This window comes from Platichthys flesus, chromosome 2 (genome assembly GCF_949316205.1).
Source record: "Platichthys flesus chromosome 2, fPlaFle2.1, whole genome shotgun sequence".
In the NCBI taxonomy this organism is placed as follows: Eukaryota; Metazoa; Chordata; class Actinopteri; order Pleuronectiformes; family Pleuronectidae; genus Platichthys; species Platichthys flesus.
The window spans coordinates 24,251,752-24,271,650 of NC_084946.1; the positions used below are offsets into that span (position 1 = coordinate 24,251,752).

At 43.5% G+C, this 19,899-nt stretch overlaps 1 protein-coding gene across 1 annotated transcript; it reads right to left on the bottom strand.

The window, feature by feature from the left end:
- Positions 1–539: 539 nt before the first annotated feature.
- si:ch211-286o17.1 (hematopoietic progenitor cell antigen CD34) lies at positions 540–18,473 on the bottom strand. The gene is made up of 8 exons (XM_062407273.1): positions 18,283–18,473; positions 7,984–8,079; positions 7,351–7,595; positions 6,551–6,643; positions 4,491–4,611; positions 4,169–4,221; positions 3,207–3,356; positions 540–2,063 (listed from the first exon to the last, which is right to left on the bottom strand). The coding sequence occupies exons 1-8, from the start codon at positions 18,365–18,367 to the stop codon at positions 1,881–1,883; spliced, it is 1,026 nt and encodes a 341-aa protein (XP_062263257.1). The 5' UTR covers positions 18,368–18,473; the 3' UTR covers positions 540–1,880.
- Between the last annotated feature and the right edge of the window lie 1,426 nt (positions 18,474–19,899).

The following is a 19,899-nucleotide window of genomic DNA, read 5'->3' on the forward strand; positions in this document are numbered from 1 at the left end:
TATTTGTGCCATCATCATACATCTTGATGGATGTCCTCAGGCCTTTGTTGAGGGTAGTGCTACCAGATTAATTTCCGTCCAGAAACATAGAAGGCGTGAGATATATGAAAAATGTGTTCCTCAAAACCCTGTGGTCAGAATTCTACAAATACAGGCAGACATGTTCTGGGGGAAAATCTGAAGTGCCATTGTGTTTGGAGCAAGTGGGTGATGATGTGAGCAGGGATTTTGCTCACTGGCGACATCTTGTGCCATCTCTTGAACACACACACACACACACACACACACACACACACACAGTTTCTTTCACATCTGTTTGTTATTCCTCTGTTCGTTGTTTTGAGATGTATGTGTAAGCTACTGATTGCTTCCCTGATCCCAGCTATGCATTTAATTATAACATTTAGTTTAAAAAATCTCTCCGTTCAACTGGTTAAGAGAATTCTGTGTATTTCAAATGTTTAAAATGCGTCAGTTCTTGAACCACATGAGCTAAAACAGACGTAGAATGCAGACAAGCCACAAAATATTTTGTCAACAATCACAGTTTATGAATCAGGCGGAGTTACAGGCTACAAAACAGGCTTATTTACACATGCAGTACATTATGAAAGCAACCAGTTCTAAAGAGAAGCTAAAAAAAAAGGTGTAAAAATGTGTACCACTGATGTGTTTTCATTTTATATCAACAAGGAGATAAGAGACAGTCTTTGGAATGATGAACCTGCTGCATGTTGTGTAGGAATTCCCTGGTAGTGACTTTGTTTACCAGTCTAGCACCTTGAAAAGACCTTGTCTCAGAATAATAAAAAAAAAAATGCTGGCAGGGTTTCACCATTCACAAAGGCAGTGGTACAAGAAGGAAGAATTTAACATTGTTTAAAAAACAAAAACAGAACTGTACACTAATGGCATCGTGAAAAAGCACTATGCAACCACACAAAAATAGAAATGTACTTTGCAAATGATCCCAATTAAACTTTGAAGTATTAATACCAATGTTTAGTTTTCTTTTTATTTAGTCAGTGAAGCACTGACGCATTTCCACATCACGAGAAGCTTTGGTAGCATTATTAAATTCCCCTGTAAAACCAAAGATGATGCTGTCTGTTTGCTATCTCAACTACTTCCTACATTGCTAATACTGTGTCAGCTGGTCTTTGGTTTCCATGAAGAATCTTAGTAATGGTACATGTTGCTCTAAGTTTGACTATCTGTGAGCGAATATCAACAACTTTCAATCAATTCAAACTCTGCGGTCTCTTATTGGTTTGACATATTCTCGGCCCAGCAAAGTTAAGGCAAAAAGTGAGGCTTCATTTCCTGAATTACACAGACAGAAAAAAAACAATCAAGCAGTGAGCGTCAGTCCTTTTTCTTTACAACAGTACAGACACTGGTCTTCTGTCCTATGCCTGGCCTTCATTGGTTTCATAGCCACACAGTTGTGGATTGAACTAGTTGAGCGTGTTCTGCTTCTTCATCAGGGTTCAGCATCATGTATGGGACATGACTTCACTGATTCTACAATGTTTACTTCCAGACTGACGTCAGGGCAGCCGACAGGTTCCAGTCAGCGCCCTGTGGATCAGTCCCAGTGCCAAACAGCATCTGTTGGTTCCTCTTGACACCAGCAGGGGCCAGTGGTTTTCACATTACAGGCATTGTCATTTATCGTCGTTCTTTTCAGCGTCGTCTGGGGGGTACAGGTTGAGGGCGGGTGGGGGGCGGGGGTGTCTGGATCTAGCGGGGTGGGTTCATGTTGGATTTGTCTCAGTGTGTGGACAGTCTCTGAGGCAGCACAGGGGTTTGTGGGTGGTGGGTCCCAGTGTGTGACTGGTAGGACAGGACGGTGAGGGAGGGCTTGTGGGTGTCGTGATTCACATCTCCGTGTCGGCCACCGGGGTCTGGGAGTGTCCGTTGGTGGTGGGGGTCTGACTGGTCCCGTTTTCAGGTGCAGCCTCTCCGTTGGGAGTGGGCTTGTCGAGGGGCTCCTGGGGCAGCGGGGCCACGGACACCAGGGTGTTGGCCTGGTTCTCCTCATCCACCTGGAAAGACTCGGCCTAAGGAGAGAACAGAGCCCTCACGTGAGATCACAGTTTACGATGCATTAAGAGAAGTTCAACCTACAGGTTTAAAAAAAACAGTTTCAATTTGCTGTTTGATATGATGTTCAAACGAGCAAGAAACTGTGCGTGACGCTGGATTTGTTTTTGTGGTTAGTTTCTAAAAGTAAATGAATGCATTTTTCATCAGTGAGGTTTATGGGTGTCAGCTGGGTGCACATTCAGATGAGTGTTGGTAATTATACAACTGTTGAGATGTCAACAACATGTGAGCAAGCTGTCCTTCCAGGCCTTTGTGGATCATATTTAATGCTCGTGACAAAACCTTATCGGCTGCTTCATTAAAATGGGTGTGCCCCCATTTGTAAACACTTTAACTGACGACATAAGCTTTGCAACAAAAAACAAAACCATCTGTAGACCCCTGGCAGAGGGATGAAGTGTAAACAGGTTCAAGGAATTAATGTTGCTTTGAATTTTGGGACACAATCAATTCACGTCCTCCCCTGAGTCATGAATTTACTTAGGATTGTCCGAGGATCAGAAAACATTTAACCTCAAATCCATACGTGTTTTGTTTCTTCAGTGAACCATCATCTTAGGCTACATCCCTACTTATGTTTTTCTTTTGGTGTTTTATATCTGAACAAGTTTGCACTGACTCAGAGCTGTCCACTTGTGATTGCACCTTAATCACCATTATGCTTTACTTTACTTGCACTAAAGGGGGAAATACTGGAGGAAAAGAAAATGTTGGCCTTTAGGGCAAATATGACATATAATGCTGTCTACAGCGCATTCTGTCACTCACACATCCCATTCACATACTGCTGGCACAACTTGGGGTTTAGTGTCTTGCCCAAGGGCACTTCAACTTTGAGACTTGAGGAGACGTGAATCAAACAACTGACCCTCCGATTAGAGGATGACCCGCTTTACCTCCATTGCCTCGGCCGTCATACAACGGGGAAAGTAGCCAGGCCTTTCTCTGATAGCTGACCTCATGAGCACGTTTAAAATGTGGCTTTAGCAAGCTGATCAATATGGCGTCAATGGTGTTAAATCCTAACTTTCCTGTTCCCTAACATTTTAAGTAGCCCGGATCTTTTGAGGTGTCCACACCTCCTCTAACCTACTCACCAGTCGGACTCCTTTGGAGCTCTTGCGGTGGGTCTTGAAGTAATAACCAGCCATCAGCGCAGCAGCCAGCAGCAGGCCGGTCAGCAGCAGGGAAACCAGGACCAGCTTAGAGTTCTTCCCCCAGTGAGGATGAGCTTCCTCCACGTCAACCTGCAACCAAAACAATGACAACAATTTCACAGGACTGATCCCATTTTTTTTGTCCCAACCAAGGGAAGACACTATGTGGTTACTGTTGTCTTATCTATCAGAACTGTGAGAATCCCCCCCACATCCCATGTTGGTGGAGTTTTACCCAGAGAATTTAAGATATTTCCTTTTTGCTTTAAAGCAGTAGAAAAACAAAAAAGGATGCCAGTGAGCAGAGTGTGTAATAAAAAAGGACTCTGCATGCAACACCGTTAACTTGCTAATAAGGTCAGTGTGTGCTGAGGTAAGGAGAGAGACGCAACTCAAAAGAAGAAAGGCGGGTGTGACCAGGCACACCCATAACCCCAGATTATTCCCTGGGTACTGAAGAATTGTTTTGCAGCTGACAGATGGATTGTTTGTGGGCTTTTTGTTTGTCACACTGAACTGTGCCTGGCAGCTAGAAGCCATTGGACTGTTATTCTTCTGCCTGCTGCATTTTCTCCTCCACTTTGGTTGTGAGGCGAATATTATTTGCTGCCGTAGTCTTCCTTTTTATTGGACCCTCAATATGCTTAGTGCTTTAAGGGTTTACCATGTTGTCTGTTTGTGTGAGTGAGTGGTAACAGCTTGGACCATGTTTTAGTTGTAACCATAAAAAAGATGCAAACCACAATGCATTTGGAGGACAATCACAAACGTACGTATGTAGTTTCCAGCTAAAGTTTTTAAGGTACAAATCCTATAAAAAACTACTGATTAAAAATACTATCTAAGGGACATGATGAATATATACATGTCGAGCATTTCTGCATGAAGATATGAAACTTTACCTTGTCTTTGATGTTGTCATTGTTAAACTTGTTGGCCATGCCTGCGATGTCGTCTGCAAAAAAAAAAAGAAATCCTATTATTTTTTATTCAGAGGAGTGCAGATGTACATGCTGCTTATCTCATGCCACATAACTGAGGCTTATAAGATTCTTATAAACGATTCAAGTTTTTAGTTAATTTGGAGATTACGTAGCATCTAAAGTTGTGATTCAGAAAAGCTTACAGTATAATTCATACTCAGCTAAACAAAAAATATCATCTGAAGGCTTTTGTCAGCAGTGTTTTTGAAACCACTTGAATTAACGAAAGCGTGTTACTGACCTTCCACATATTTTCCAGCCACAAGGATTTCATCGGAGTTGTCCTCCTGGTAGAGCTCCAGCTTACAGTCCTCCCCACACAGCTCCTGCACAACACTTTCAATCTTCTGTTTGGTGTCTTTCTGCAAAGGGGAACAAAATGTCAGATACCTAGTATTGGAGCATTTTCCTTTCAAAATGTAATTTATCATATTCTGTATTGCACATTGCACAAGGTGACGTTCATTTATAACCTCTGATCAACAGCTCCCTATAAATATAAAGTGGGGTAAGACCTATTAATTCAATACAGTCTTTGTTGAATTCTTCTCATCTCTGTCTCCTCATGGCTCCACTAGCTCTACGTTCTGGTTTAAATACAAAGCCCTGGTTCTGTATTCGGGAAACAAGTCAAGCTGAACAACCTGAACAGCCAAACACTGATCCAGCAGTAACAACCATATTGGCAGCGAGGCGGTTATTAGCAGTGTATGCTAACGGTTATTTTACATATCATCGGTACATTAGTGTCTGCTTCTTCAAGGGCATGCACACTCTCACTGTCGTGGCTTATTCTGGTTGTTAAACATGTAGTTTGTGCAAATACAGACGGTGTATTTTGTCTACAGATAAGGATAATGTTTATGGTTGGCTAATTCCAACTTTTTGATGCACCCTGGCAAAGCGAGTGCGTGGATGTGGGCGAGGTGGAGCTACTGAAGGAGCAGCGAAGGGAGGGGTGTCTTTATTTTCAAATGTCAGCACTCGCTGCCCAGATTCACTGACTCCAACGTTAATCTTCAATGTTGTCTTGAATCTTCCACTCATCCTCTAATCCCTTCTCGCCCTCTGTTACTTCAATTCGAATCCGGTAAGGGATATCACAGTTGTGTGCGCTACCTTTTCCCGGATGTAATCTGATCCAATCTGCCACACTGAGGCTCTTGATACCGGCTCAGGAGTTTAGCTATAGGCAGGACTCTGTGTAACCTCTTTCTGGAAGTCTTTGTCTTAGAAAAGCACAGATCCCATTAAGAGCTTTTTCAGCCAAAGTGTCATTTGATCTTCTTTATTTGTCAGCCCTCATTCAGCATTTTCTTGGCAGGAACAGGATACTGATCTACCCCTTCTCAGTGTCCTCCTCATTAAACAATGTGACCTTGCATCATCAGTGTGTGTAAGAAATATTTAAATAGTTTGCCAAAATGTTTTAAAATGGCTAAATATTGGATTGGATAGAGCCTGTGAGTTCTTTAGGGAAACTAAGGTAAAAACAACACAGCTGAATTGTGTGATACTTCTTGGTTTGTTGTGAAATATCTGTATTTGACAGTTGATGAGTATACAACCCCCATGATGCATATTCCGCTGCTTGTAGCTGTTTATGCATTGTTTAAATGTTGAATAATGGATTTGATTTTCAGGTTATGAGAAGTTGAAAATCACATCTAGTGCCTCCACGTAGAGGCTGTGATGTCTGCAGACCTTAAAGCTGCTATCCGGGGAAACTGAGGAATTTATATTTCTAAACACAATCACGCTCACCCACTCACACACCCACGCTTCTGCTCCAGGCCTCTATACATTACACATTCTCACAGCAGCAGTGGGCCCACCCATCACGCTCCCTCCCCCTCTGCCCTCGCAGCTCAGTCTATGTCTTAGATGCACGATACAGGGATTCTGTTGGACCTTTCCTCCTCATGTAAGAGGCAGACATTAACAAGGATGGACGAGGGGCATCGAAACAAAGGCTGTTCCACTTCCAGCATAGTGTGTGAGGTTTTATGTATGTGAATCATTATTTGGACCTCTTGCAGGATCATATATAAATCTATAATCTGATAATAATTCCAGAAAGTTTGACGCCTAAAGCAATGACAATTGATTCTATAGTTTAGGGTTCTACTACACCATGCATTACCAGGTGAACAGCTCTTTGTGCAGCAGTAGTGGAGCAGCTCCAGTCTTTATTTACTACATGAAACTACATGCTAAGCAAACATCCCATTCTACAGTACAGGCACACATAAGCAGATCTACTGTATGTAACAGACAGTAGGGGATGTTTATTACACTTACACAGTTGGAGGAGGCCTTGAGTTTCAGACTGACAGCGTTTTTGTTCTGCACCGCCTCTTTGGTGACACACACAACATCATCATTTGGCGCCGGCTGCAGAGAGAAACAAAAACTGTAATTATCCCATTACGCCTCGCCAATTCAGCTCATGGCTGCTGTACACCACTGACTGAGTTGTCGAAATTATAATGTCATTTGGTGGAAATTTGAATCCTCCACATTTTCTTTTATTTAGGCGTTTTAATTTGATTCCAAACGAACAAAGAGGAAACCTAAATGTTTGCCTGCAGCACAGCACACGCAGATTAACAAAAAAACTCCTTTGACCATCTCAGAAAAACTAAACAAAGTCAGAAAGCTCATTTATTCAATTATTCATACAATGCAAATGTGTCCAACTTCAGCTGAAGGCACATTTGTCAACAAGACCAAAGAAGAGGTTCTGAATCGTATGAAAATGAATCATTAATGTCCTTTTGCAAAACAATACAGCCTCGATTCTACTTGAAGAACAATCATTTGCAAATTGTATCAAGACATGATACACAAAAATATGCTACTCAACATACATAACTGGTGTATTAAATGGTATTGAATATTAAATATAAATGATATAAGATTACATGCATTTCATTGTTTTGTTTTTTATCTGAGCTCTGCTTTTCAAATATAATAATTGGGAGCAACTGAAATGGACATTTGTGATTTCACATTAAACCCTTCTGGAAAATGTTAGGATAATCCCCACAGTTCAATGCACGTCTGCAGGCAGCTTGATCTGAAAGTCTGTTGTATCTTACCCCTGGAACGTTTCCGGGACCATCACCTCTAGATGGCATAGGTGCTGGGGTATCTGCGACCTCGGCTTGAGGTTTGTCGGTATGTGCCTCAGCAGTGGTCTGAGTTCCCTCACCAGCCTCCTCCCCTGGAGCCGCCGGGCTGCTGTTCACAGCGTTTCCTGCCTCATCTGTAGCGGCTGTGGTCTTTTCAGTCGGCTGGAGAGGTCCCGGGGTAGGGAAAACCATGACCTGTGGATCTTCTGGTTCTGAAAAAACGATTTTAATTCAGTTTTTAGTTTGTTGTACTTGAAAGTTTGGTTTCAAAGGTGATACAGGCACATGGGTGGGCTGTACTTTCAGGGTTTCACCCACACTCAACCATCCCTATTCAAGGAACTTGGAGAAACTACAGAAAACTTCAGGTAAAGTAAAACAAACTCTCTGGAAGCCAACGTTTGGTTTGACAGTTCTGGGATATTCGTGCCAATAGATTCCCCTAAATCCCACACATGCCTTTGAGTTGGCACCAAACATTCATGCAACCCACGGCCTTTGGAATTTTTGGAATCTAAAAGTTGATATTCTGGAACAGGCTTACACAGTACAGTAGTGTTGATGATTGGCTGAATGGTTGTGCTGGTTTGTGTTTCTTACCTGGAGTTGTCTGTGGAAGCATATCTCCTCGTACTGGTGCGTCCAGTGATGGGGCTGTTACCGCAACGATTTCCTCATCCTGTGCCATGACTCCTCCTGTAAAATCAGATTAAAGCCAAATGTCACTTTGTTTGAAAAAGAAGTGATAAATGATTGAATTGGTATTTTATTATCTCTGCTCAAATGATCCTCCAAATTGGATTTGTGTTTTCCAGTAAGACGTTTCAACAACTGTCACAATCCGTCCTTAAATCTTTGAGTCACAACTTTGCGGAACTGTAAATAATGAATCACACTTTGCTGGAATGAGTCTCTCTGCACAGTCTGAGCAAATAAATCATCCCTTAATTCAAGATCTGAAACCAGCCCAAAGCTCTTGACCTCCTGCTCACTCCCACTGGGATGATTGCTATGAGTCTCTCAGGGAAACCAGTTGGCTCATGACAAACAAGCTGTGAGCTCCATCATGGACGTGTGCTAAAGTTTTTACACGTTCTTAAAACGAGCTCTGGACCCGAGTGGTGCCCTTTAAACCTGATAGACTGGTTCACTGTCAATCAAAACAAAGGGGTTCTGTTTGGTTTTTTAAGGCTTAGTAATTTTGTACGTCTATAGCTATGATTTTACTTTTTCAGTGCGTTAACCCATTAACCTAACTGCCATTCAAAACACCCTGTTGGGCTTCCACTGTTTTTGACTTTCACAGAAAATTAACACAGGACCAAACCAATAAACAACAAGATAGGGATTTATTTTATTTAGTGACGTTAGCAAACTGCACTTAACAAGATCCCATTTACCAAAGTGGACAATCTGTCACAAAGACAAGATAAATGTCTGTTGGTGAGTCCAACTTTCTCTGGATTGAGCGATTCTCTGTCGACGATTGAGAGGAAATGTTTTCTATTTCGTGTTTAGCTTCAGTTTTAATTCATCACCTCTCTGAGGCAAAGAGGTAAGGTTGTACACAGCACCAGATTCTCATGGGATCTGTGGCATCTCAGCAAAGACAAACCAACAGTCATCAGAACCGAATTCTTGAAGCGTGATGTCTTCCACCACATCAACTCATTATTCCTCTACAGGCGCGACATATTTGTTATGCGAGGTTGTAGCTCATAGCTCAGATAGTGTGCACTTTTCACCACAGTGCTTTCCTAATGTCAGTTATCACCCTAATGCATGAACTCATCGAGTGGTAGAGTCTCCTGAGTGTTCACTGTAATAAATCTTTGTGTCCCTAAAGGCCCCCGCTGCAGTGGAGGGTAATACATCTTAAATAGATCCTATTGCAGTAGATAACAGATGCTCTCAGATGCATGCATCACGTCATGAAATAATTTACTTTGAAATGAAATCTTGCTCGACTCCAAGGTCTGTAAAAAGATTGTGTGGGTAGTGACTCACATTCGCTTGGCCATAAAAATGTTTCTGAAATATGTGACAGTGGAATGATATTTGATTTATCCTCTCAATGTGCAACTGAGAGGTTTCAGGTGATGATGCCATTTAAAACATCACATTTTCCAAATTTTTTGATTTACGCAGTAGGGCATTATTCCATTTTCAGGGAGTTATGTGACTTGTTGGAGTCCTTGAGAAATTCCCGACGCTAAATCAAAATGTTGATTAGATATTTGTAGTCAGCCGTAAAATGTTGAAATAACTTTCAGGGTACGTCTGATTTCTTTGTGCTAATTGAAAAAATATGCCACCACGCCCTACAGGCCCTGAGCGAATGAGGTCAAATTGCAAGTGTGGCATCCAGAGTCGACCCTGAATACCTCAAATTCATTCTGTTCACCCGGATCTCCCCAACTCCAACAACTACATTACCTCATAGTCAAAACATTTCCATACTGCCTTACCTCTGCAGATCTCATTACTTCTCCCTATCTCACTTTCAAATCCCTCACCGGTCGCCAGATAAGATTTGTGATTGATTTTAGGCTTGAAATTGCACAGTTCTGCTATTGCTTTTGTTTACGTAGAGCTTTACATTAGTTGTAGACTTAAAGTTTGGACTTTTAAACATGACCTTAGGTTTTTTTGTGTATTAGAATAACTTTTAGAAGACACATGTACCTTTACATCCACTGGTGGTCGCTAACATCTACATCTACTAGCGGTTGGAAAGCGAAAGAACTTCAAACATACAAAGGATATTCACAATCTTTTCGTATGTTCTAAAACTATTAACAGGCCTCTTCGACATTTGCTACAAAATCTGAAACTCATGTACATTAGTTATTGATATTTCAAAGCTTTTTTTTAGTCAGTGTTTAAAAAAAGAGATTAAGTGTAATAACAAGTTAAACATTTGAGTATAAGACGGCAATGATATGCTTCAGTCCCCTTTGTGTTATTCTTTCGATCTCCTTCTGTTTTTCACTCCTATAAACTGTTGTCATGTCTCTATATTTTAATAGCTATGTCATTTATGGAGGCAAAAATCCTGAAAGATGTCTGCTCCTGATCATTATTCACAGACTGTAGATCTGGTCTGAAAGCAGCTTCATCCAGAGGTGACCTGCTCCTGGATCAATAACCTTGTTTCTCTAAAGTTCTAGTTCTTTCAAGTGATTCAGTCAAAATCCATTTGAATGATTTTTGTTAAAATTACAGAATGGGTTCTTCTACTCCTCTGCTACACTCTCGGCTCCATGTGGTCTCACCGATTTCCCGCCAATACTTGATGTTTCCACACATGAGGCCTATATGTTCACACAATGGTGGCAGTGTGACACTATTCCAGAGACTTCCTCAGATAAATCATTGTTACAGACAAGTGCCACAAGTGTTGAATAAACGCTATGTGTGTGTGTGTGTGTGTGTGTGTGTGTGTGTGTGTGTGTCTGTGTGTGTCTGTGTGTGTGTGTGCTGGCAGATGGAGGCTGTAATCTCCAAGGAGGTCTTCTAGCGTGTTTAGCAACTGTGCCTCGCAGCTGTCCGTCAACCAGTACCTTCTGCACCCTGTGGAGGTTTAAATTGAAGGAGGAAGATCACAGTCACTGACCTCCGGGCTGTTTTTGCGATTTCTGCCGCCATGTCGAATCTATTATGAAAGCTCACATGCTCAAGTTTCACCACGGAGCAAGGATGAAGCCAAATTTAGAGCCTTATCTCGGTATGCCTGGTGTCTGTAGTTTACTGTGAGAAGCATTAGTGTGGGCGTGGAGCAACAGTAGGTCAAGGGCTGCCTAACCTTGTAAGTCCTGTATGTTCGACTCCTTCCCCTGCCTCCAGCTGCCATCCCTCCACCCTCTCTGGGGTGGTCTGTTTGCTTACTTTACCGGAAAAGGATGAGGTACAGAATGGGTGAGACGCTCAGGCATAAATCAGGGTTCCTCATACAAATGTGACGCCCAGGAGTGCCAGAGTGCAGAGGCTAAAATGTGTCGTTTCAGCTCTGCGGTCACTTTTTGTCATCGGGTGAGTTGCAGCCGACTGGGAGGTTAAACCTGTCAGTGGTGTTCTCCTGCTGAAGCTGATGAGTGTGTTTAGTTTGGAGTGTAGGTGGGTCTCTGATGAAGTCTTGGAGGGATGTTGTGGTGATTTACTGGAAGCTAATTTCCTTCACAGCCAGAGTAGCTCTGTCCATATTTAAAAGCAGTTTCCAATGTGGAGTTTGAATCCACATTGGAAAAAAGGCAAGTAAGTTTAAATATCTTGTGCTAATGATGTCATAGCACCTCAAGCACTCTTGGAAAAGTTGCCTGCTACATTTTCACCTGCTTCTTTAGCTTCACCAGCTTCAACACAGCCAGTGAAGTCTATCCAGACATCTGACCTGACATCAGTCATTTCACACAAAGTGTCCCGACAAACCAGATTCCAGATGGAAGGAAATCTCTGCATTTAGCCGCCTCTTAGGACCAACACCAGAGACGGCATTAAACGTTTTCGTTGTTAAAACTAAAATCACAAGCATTTTTTCAGTAGTAATCCCCCCCTTCCCCCTCCCCTATACCAACACACCTGGCAACGCATATCACATGACCATTCACAAACACGGAGCATGTGTGTAATAAGGAATCAGATTCTCTTCCTTGCAGCAGGTTGTTTACCTGCAGAAAATACTGAACCAAAACCACTAGTGAAAAGTAAGAGCTTGGACCAAGGAGGACGTGGAAGTGTCTCTATACCTGTATGTTTTTATTTTCTGTGTGATGAGTGCTACACTGATGTGTACCGACAAGGAAGCAAATCTGGGTGACTGCTTCGTCTTGTTCTCTGCTTATCTGGACTAAAGTGTAAACTCAGACCTCTGTGGATGGTGTCGACATGGCAATAGTATCCCTCATTTTACTGAACTCTTGCACTGTACATGACTTACAAAGGTCTGAGACATCTACAACCACTTGAGCCCCACATCACATACAACAATCCAACCAGACTTCCCCACTTCCTTTTGCGTAATGTTTAAAAAAGAGTCTAAGATATTACTCATCGGTCGCGTGTCTTTCCATTATTGCCCAAACACAACAAACCCAGTCATCCTAATCGACCCTGAGTCCATGTGTTCTACAGCATGGGACTTGACTCCATTGCTCTGGTGAAGATTTTCCCACCAGATTGCTCTGAGTGACGGCCGTGGTCTGGAAAGTCTCCACCCTGCACCCCCCTCCATCTCTTGGGACTCCGGATGGAGGAATGTGGCAAGGCTCCTCCCTGCAAACGCTTTCTGCGTGCTCGCCCTCTCCAAGTCACGCACAGCTAATCCCAGGCATCTCTCGAGGTGAGATGCGGACCCTCGCACCTCCCACACCATGTAGCGGGATATAAAACAACATGACAAGAGTAAATTTGTATCAGCTAATATCTCTCCCCTGGCTCAAGGGAGCTTTGTCGCTCTCCAGTCTCTCAAGCTTGTATATCTAGAGGCTTAATATACATGAGTTCCACATGAAGGCACGTGTCGTAAACTATTTCCGTACAAATGCATGGAAATAGCTTCATATAAAATCTTCACAGTTTCAAATTCACCCACATCTAAAAGCAGCCAATGCACCTTTTTGTCTGAATAGCTGTGTTCAGACACTTCAGATATGTCAGATATGGAAAACTGGGTCCAGGCCTTTTCTGGATCGTGTCGTTGACTTTTGAGGAAAGCAGCAGGAGATTTTCTGGATTAGATGCAGTTACAACAACAGAAAAATGTCTGGATGTCTCATATGAAGGGTGGTGCTTTGTAAGAGCGTGCAGGAGGTTTGTTTTCAGCACATTGACACTGACGTCAGCCCGACTCGTAAAAAGCTCTCATATCTCATTGTCTTTCCAAGTTGACATATTCGTCTTCTACATGTATCTCACCTACCGATATTTTTCTTCTGGACTAACGGGAATAGTTCTTGAAAAAGTCTAGAGTAACTGACTCTGACATTTGCATTCAACTTTTAGGAAAATGTTCTGACTGTAGTGCATGTTGGGAAGCTGATTTGTGGGGGAAAGTGTGTTTTAAGTAGGTTTGGACACTCCTGTGGCTTTGGCCTCGAGAGACGTCCTGTGTCCCCAAAGCCCCTGGACTCCCTCCGCTTCGGTTGGGAAAAACCCTGCACCGTGTAATAAGGCATGAAGAGGTGATAATGGTTTGCAAAAGTTTGATGACCACCATGACAAACTCCCAACGCCTGAGTTCCTGCTAACACCCTCCTCGCCAGTTACCATATAATATATTGTTTTCTTAGAACCGAGACACTCGTTTATCTTAGAACAAATTGAGTCGGCAGCTTTGACCGGTGCCACAACTCATTTTTCTGAAATGTCTTAACTGCTCTGACTGAGTGTGTGAGAGTCTGTTCAGCCAAGACAGCTTCTATAAACACTCAAGACACATCTACCCCCCCTTTTCTATCAGGGTTTAAATGTACATACATATTCCTGGAAATATTCCTTGCACTTTAATCAACAAGATATATATATATAAATGCATTCCAGAGTCCTCACTGACCAGAATGTAACTGTTAAAGTGGTGAAGTGTCATCTACATAGTGTAACACAATCCGTCCCCTTAATGTAGGGTTTGTGAACAATGTTAAACTGCAGGAAAATTGGGGAAATGCCTCATTTTACTGCCATTAAGAAGATTTGTCTTTATTCTCCGGCCAAACTCGGGTACAGATATTCAAAGTATCTGTGACCTGACATCACTCCGGCAACAGCTGGATAGAAATATGATTCAACAGACAACCCCACCCTTCCCTCAGCCGCTCACCCCAACTTGGATTCTGAAAGTTGAATAGCGGTTGGAGACATAGAGGCTCCGTGATATCTTTACATTGAAAGTTTATCAACCTTGGCCAGGATCTGAACTGAGATCTGAGTACTATAAGAACGTGGAGTAACAAATGATAATTGAATTGAAGATTGGATTCACTCTCTTTCAGATCAAAGGTTAATCACGCGTTTATATTTAGAATTTTCAAAAAAGATAAACATCTTCCTTGTTATTCGGCTTAATAAGGATTGACCTTTCGGCAGCTTTTTAAAACAGTATTTTGCATGAATCAAAACACCCTTCATCCGCTGTTATTCTCTTAATAAGTCCGTCTTCATTATTTAATATCCTGCTGCCCTGGAAGAATCTGAATTTATTTAAGAGTAAAGCGTGTGCAGAGGAATGTGACATTGGAACCCCCGTCCCTTAGGGTTAAACATGCTCTGCAACTCTACCCTCTTTGAAACAACAGACCGCTGACCCCACTATGGTGACCCCCCCGCCAAACCCCCCACACACACACATGCACACCCTGCACCCCCCCACTCCACTCCTCTCGTTCCTGTCACAGCGATTAATAGCAGAACCTTGGCCATTCTCCTCTCTTGGCAGAAAATCAACTCGCTCTCATGGTTTCAATCAAGGCCCACGAAGCCGCGCTCACTCCACCTCCACTGCCCAGCTGCGCCGCTCACCCAACCCCACCCTGAGGCCTCGGCGGCTTCTTATCGAGAGCTGGCTGCCTGTTACCAGGACCACATTCAGGAAACATGACATCTGCTTTCATTTGGCAGCATTATATCACCACCCACCCACAACCCTCCCCCAGCCTCAACACACACACACACACACACACACACACACACACACACACACACACACAATTGACCACTGCAGTTGCAATGCATTACCTCGAATGAGCCTGTCTGCTCTGAGTGTGTGCAGGTAGAGCGTGAGAGGATCCTGTTGCAGAGTGAGTCATATCAGGACATCAATAGCTCCGAGGCTCAACATTGATTTTGTCCAGAGAGAATTTGAGAAGCGCAATATCTCTCCAAAAAATCTACCAGAGTAATTGCTTGCACACATATCCAGGGGTGATATTGAAAAACAGCCATAATAGGCCATTAAGACTGTGAGCTGAAATGCACTTAGTCGCCGTGCAAAGACTCGTTCTCTGCTTTAAAACATAATTTGCTGTAATTTAGGTTTTTCTTGTTGCCATGTGATACTCCATCTTTCACTTCCTGTTCCCATCTATGTGTCCAGGTTAAGGATCAGAGGCAATTCCAGCATCCTCTGACTGTTTCCTACTCATGGGATTCACAGCACTTACTGTACATGAACGATGCAATCAGAGCAAATAGACTAAACGAAAACAGAGAGAAAAGATCCTTTTCCTCTTGTCAAAAACCCACTAACATCTGGCTTTGGTCTGCAATGGGAATAGATCCAATCGGCATTCACTCCCGGGTCAAATGACTCTGCAGAAGACACAGGCTTTAATCTGCACCAGCTCCGATTGGAACTGAAATTTAAGACCTGGGCGAAAGTGCTAATTTCGTCTTCTTCTGTGTTTCGGCAGGCTTCAGGCTGATGAGCTCACATTGAACTTATAGGTATTGGGGAGCGTGAATAGCCACAACTATTTCTGTGCTTTAATGTTTTTTACATCTCAGGAACAGCAATATTTCTCTTTGTGTCAAGCAAATGCAACAACGGCCAGACAGCAAGGTGAGAGAGCTTCTCAATTTCCGGCAGACTCGTGGTGTTGACTTGCAATCAGGAAGGAGACAATCGCCTTTTTTTTGGAGGTTGACTCAAGTATACAAAGAAAACCTGTGTATACCTGCTAGTATTGATCGAAAATATGCTAAAGCCTGAGGGAAAAGGGAGCATTTCCTTATCAGGATGAAAGTATATTGAATCTTAGACGTGTGTTAGTGTTATATTGTGTGTTTGCTTCCAGATGTCTTTCCACTGCTGCCTCACTTGACTCTGGGTCCTGACTTGGCTCAGTCGGTGCCACTTGTTCTCACGAGAGAACCGAGCTCTCTGTTGCTCCGTGTAATTCTTCCACAGCCTCTGGTACTTCAATGGGTGCAACACAAACAGCGATTTACATAATTGCATGCTCTGGGGTTGGCAGTGAGGCCGGGCAGGGTTCCGTGCTTAACTAGAGAGCCTCCGAAAAACCACTTCACAGCACGGGCAGAGCTCTTACCCTACCACCAAAATGTTCTCTAAGTGTAGAGTTTTTCCGAAATTTAACCCGGGACATTCCGAGTGCAAGACATTCCAATCTTGTCACTGACAACAAAAGGAAATCTGAGCATACTTCATTTTACTGCACTGCTTCAACTCACGTCTGCTAAATGGTCTCTACAGGGTCGTCGTTCCCCCCCCCCCCCCCCCCCCCCAGCGTTTCTGATCATCTCCTGATGCTCGCCACCATCTGCGAAATCCGCTCTGACCTCGTTGTAGTGAAGTTGTTCATCTTTCCTGTACTTACATAACTCAGCTCCAATCGCTCAAGACTGACACGACAATCCAACAAATAAGGGATTGCTGCGTCACTCCGGAGACAGATGGTTTATCATCGAGTCGACTCCTGTGGATTCCTTTGTCTTTGCCATATGTTTAATATCTGATAATATCATCTTTGAGGAAAATGCACATTTGGCCCAAACGCACATGTCACATGTTTTGAGCTGGTTTGTCCAGGATTTTTCAAGGAGCATAAACATTTTAGTGCATGTCAAGAGATGCCTTATTTTGTTAACTCAAAAGCTTAGTTTGTTTAGAAATCGACAGTGTGAAATGAAGTCACAGAAGTTTTTCTTTTTGCGAAGAAGCAGATGTAGCTGCTTCTCACTGAAGATGATCTCATTCCCATGAGCTGTATCCCACAAAGGAGACAGGAGGTTTGAAGTAAGCAAATTAGTTGTGTCATTCATTTCCAGCCACAAGAGAGGGCATTGGGAATGAGGGCACAGCTTCAGCTCATCCTCTGCTCCATGTCCATGTGCTGCGCTTATTGGATCAGATCACGACTTGTCCAATATTGAAGGATGAGACGACACAGAAGTGTCGCAGTTACTTTTCTTTCTCCACTTGATCTCTACACTTGATCTCTTCGTTTTTCCCCCTCCCACTGCAGAGAATGAATGAGGTAAAGTGGAGCTCTGTGCAACCACACATCTGAATTGTAATTAACTGGATTAGTATTTATAAAAACTTAAACAAGTGCTGCTCGATACAAATCAATTGGAAAGTTAATCATGCCAGTAGAAACCTAAACTTTAATTTGTTAATCTTAAAATACTACAAAGGGCTTTTACTTCTAAATGATAAATAAATTGGATTATTCAGTTTTCTCTATTTTGATATGTATCTCAGCCGCGTGAGCCAAGTCGTCTTTACGCACAGTTAAACATGCGTGAAGCACCTACTTACATCAACACAACCACTTTTCAGATGCACATCAACAAACAAACTCCTCTCACGCACTCTCTGGCCTCGCATTGCAACCAGCTAAATATAAACACGCGCATTTGTCAAAGTCCTCGATGATCATGGGAATCAGGTCAATGGAGTAGCAGGCGTAGCAGCGGAGTGCAGATCATAAACGGTCTAAAACTGAACAGTAAACGGCAAAAAATGCTTCGGAATAGGAATCCTAACTTCAAATCCCCATTTAAAACGTCCCAGTGACTGCACAATGTGGGAAATCCTTCTCTCCAAATTGATTTCTTTGTTTCCCAAAGTACCCCGCAAAGTCATGGCTTCTTTTTTTTTGTTCTCTATGGGAAATAAAACCATCTTTGTCAAACCCTTTTCAAAACCTATAACGACTCATATGTTATAGATCTGCTCTCATTGCAGAGATGGTGTACGAAAGCATTCCAGAGAGTAAAAGGGTTGTAGGGTTAAAACTCAAAGACCATTCAAACAAACACTCCTCCAACCCCACCCCTCCTGTCCCTCCCTCCCTCTCTCCCTGCAGATGGCCTTACTCTCTTCCTCTTTCTCAAACTATTTTACTATTTTAACTTTTTTCCCTCTTCTTTTTCACTACTTACCGTTGAGGAGTGAGGCGGCGAACAGCAACGCCAACGCCAACATCTTGCGGGGCTCCTCGTTTCTCTTTGCACATGATGCTGCCATTCTCCTCCCGAGCGTGCACACGTCCGATGGGTGCGGGTGAAAAGAGAGGGAAAGAAAGAAAAAGGGCTGGGGCTGGTTGAGCCTGAGCAGTTCAGGGTTTCCTCTTTCACAGAGCGGGACAGGGTGGATAAAGCACCACTTGTGTTCTGTCAGCTTTTTTATATAGCAGCCCCCCCCACCCCAACACACACACCCATCACCCCTCCCTGCCTCCCTTCTCCCTTACTGAGGCCCAGCCCAACAACCAGTGCTCCACTGGTTCCTTTACCCATTCCTCTGTGCCCCCACCCCTGCAGAAGAAGAGGGCACAGGGAGGGAGGGAGGAGAATGGAGTCTTGTTGGGATATTTATAAGAGAAAAACTTAGTGCAGCGTTCTTCAAATACCTCTCCATGTTTATACTCAAATAAAATATGCAGTTCCCATGTTCAAATCCTCCACTGCAGTGTGTGTGTGTGTGTGTGTTTGTGTGTGTGTGTTATAACGTTGCAGAAAGCGATCATTCCTGATTGCTCCGCTATGTCTGCCTGAACTGTGAACCCTGTCTGGACGGAGGCAGTAATCCACCTCACAATGAAAGGTGATATCTGACAATGGGCTGTGACACCGGGGTCCCTAATAGGCTTACGGAGATAGACCACAGAGCCGAATAATCAAACCCAGAAAACAAAGATGCGGCCCACTGTTATGTTAATGGTTTTAATCCAGTAACCCCCACTTCTCTGCCAGGGCCATCAATCATCGACCAGCGTCCCAGGAGTGAAGACACCACAGGATCGGCTTAAAAACTGTTCACACCTCCACAGAGTCCTATAAGCAGCCAGCAACCCCCCCACTACCCCACAACCCCATGCAACCGTGAGGATCTTTGCTTTTACTTCTGTTAGGTCGCTGTTGGCCCCTTTGGCTTGTGGTTCTCATGCTCTGTGCACATCACACATCTGGAACCACTGGAGAAGGTATGCTAAATGACTTGTTAAAAAATAGAAGCCCCACCCTCTCAGACAAAGGAACAACAGCGAGCGGAGAGAAGTAAACCGAACCACAGCTACATCTCGCAAATCTTTGAAAAACGCTCCTGTAATTTGATACCAGTTGTGCCTGTAGTCCCCCACCCCCTCCCCTCTGTCCCTCCCCCTCAATCACTCCATTTCCTCACTGTTACCCCCCCGTTCCTGCTTGCCGGACCCCTATCATACACTGAACTCAAACAGCGGGGCGTCGAGGTGGGCAATTGGCCCCTGACTGTGACTGGAGATGAGCTTTGCTGGAAACCCCAAGAGAAAGAGCAGCAGTGTGCCCATTGCAGCGCGGGCACAGCTGGACAGCAGCCGCCATGTCACTCCAGTAAAACATTCATTAGGCCGTTAGCTAGTTAAGTATTTCTGTTACTCGAGTCCCAATGAATCACAGCTTCCTGTCAGAATAGACCTTTTACCCTCAATCAAGGGGCGGCAGGACGAGCCCCCTTTTCCTCCCCGTGACTTTTCATGAACTGTTTCCTCCTTGCACAGATCTGTAATCTCTTGTTTT

Excerpts from the sequence above, each read along its gene's own strand:
- si:ch211-286o17.1 (XM_062407273.1), bottom strand. The coding sequence starts at position 18,367 with ATGGCAGCATCATGTGCAAAGAGAAACGAGGAGCCCCGCAAGATGTTG. Across the intron at positions 4,222-4,490 it reads GGCTGGAAAATATGTGGAAG|ACGACATCGCAGGCATGGCC; the intron begins GTCAGTAACACG and ends TTTTTTTTGCAG. Across the intron at positions 3,357-4,168 it reads ATGACAACATCAAAGACAAG|GTTGACGTGGAGGAAGCTCA; the intron begins GTAAAGTTTCAT and ends TTTTGGTTGCAG.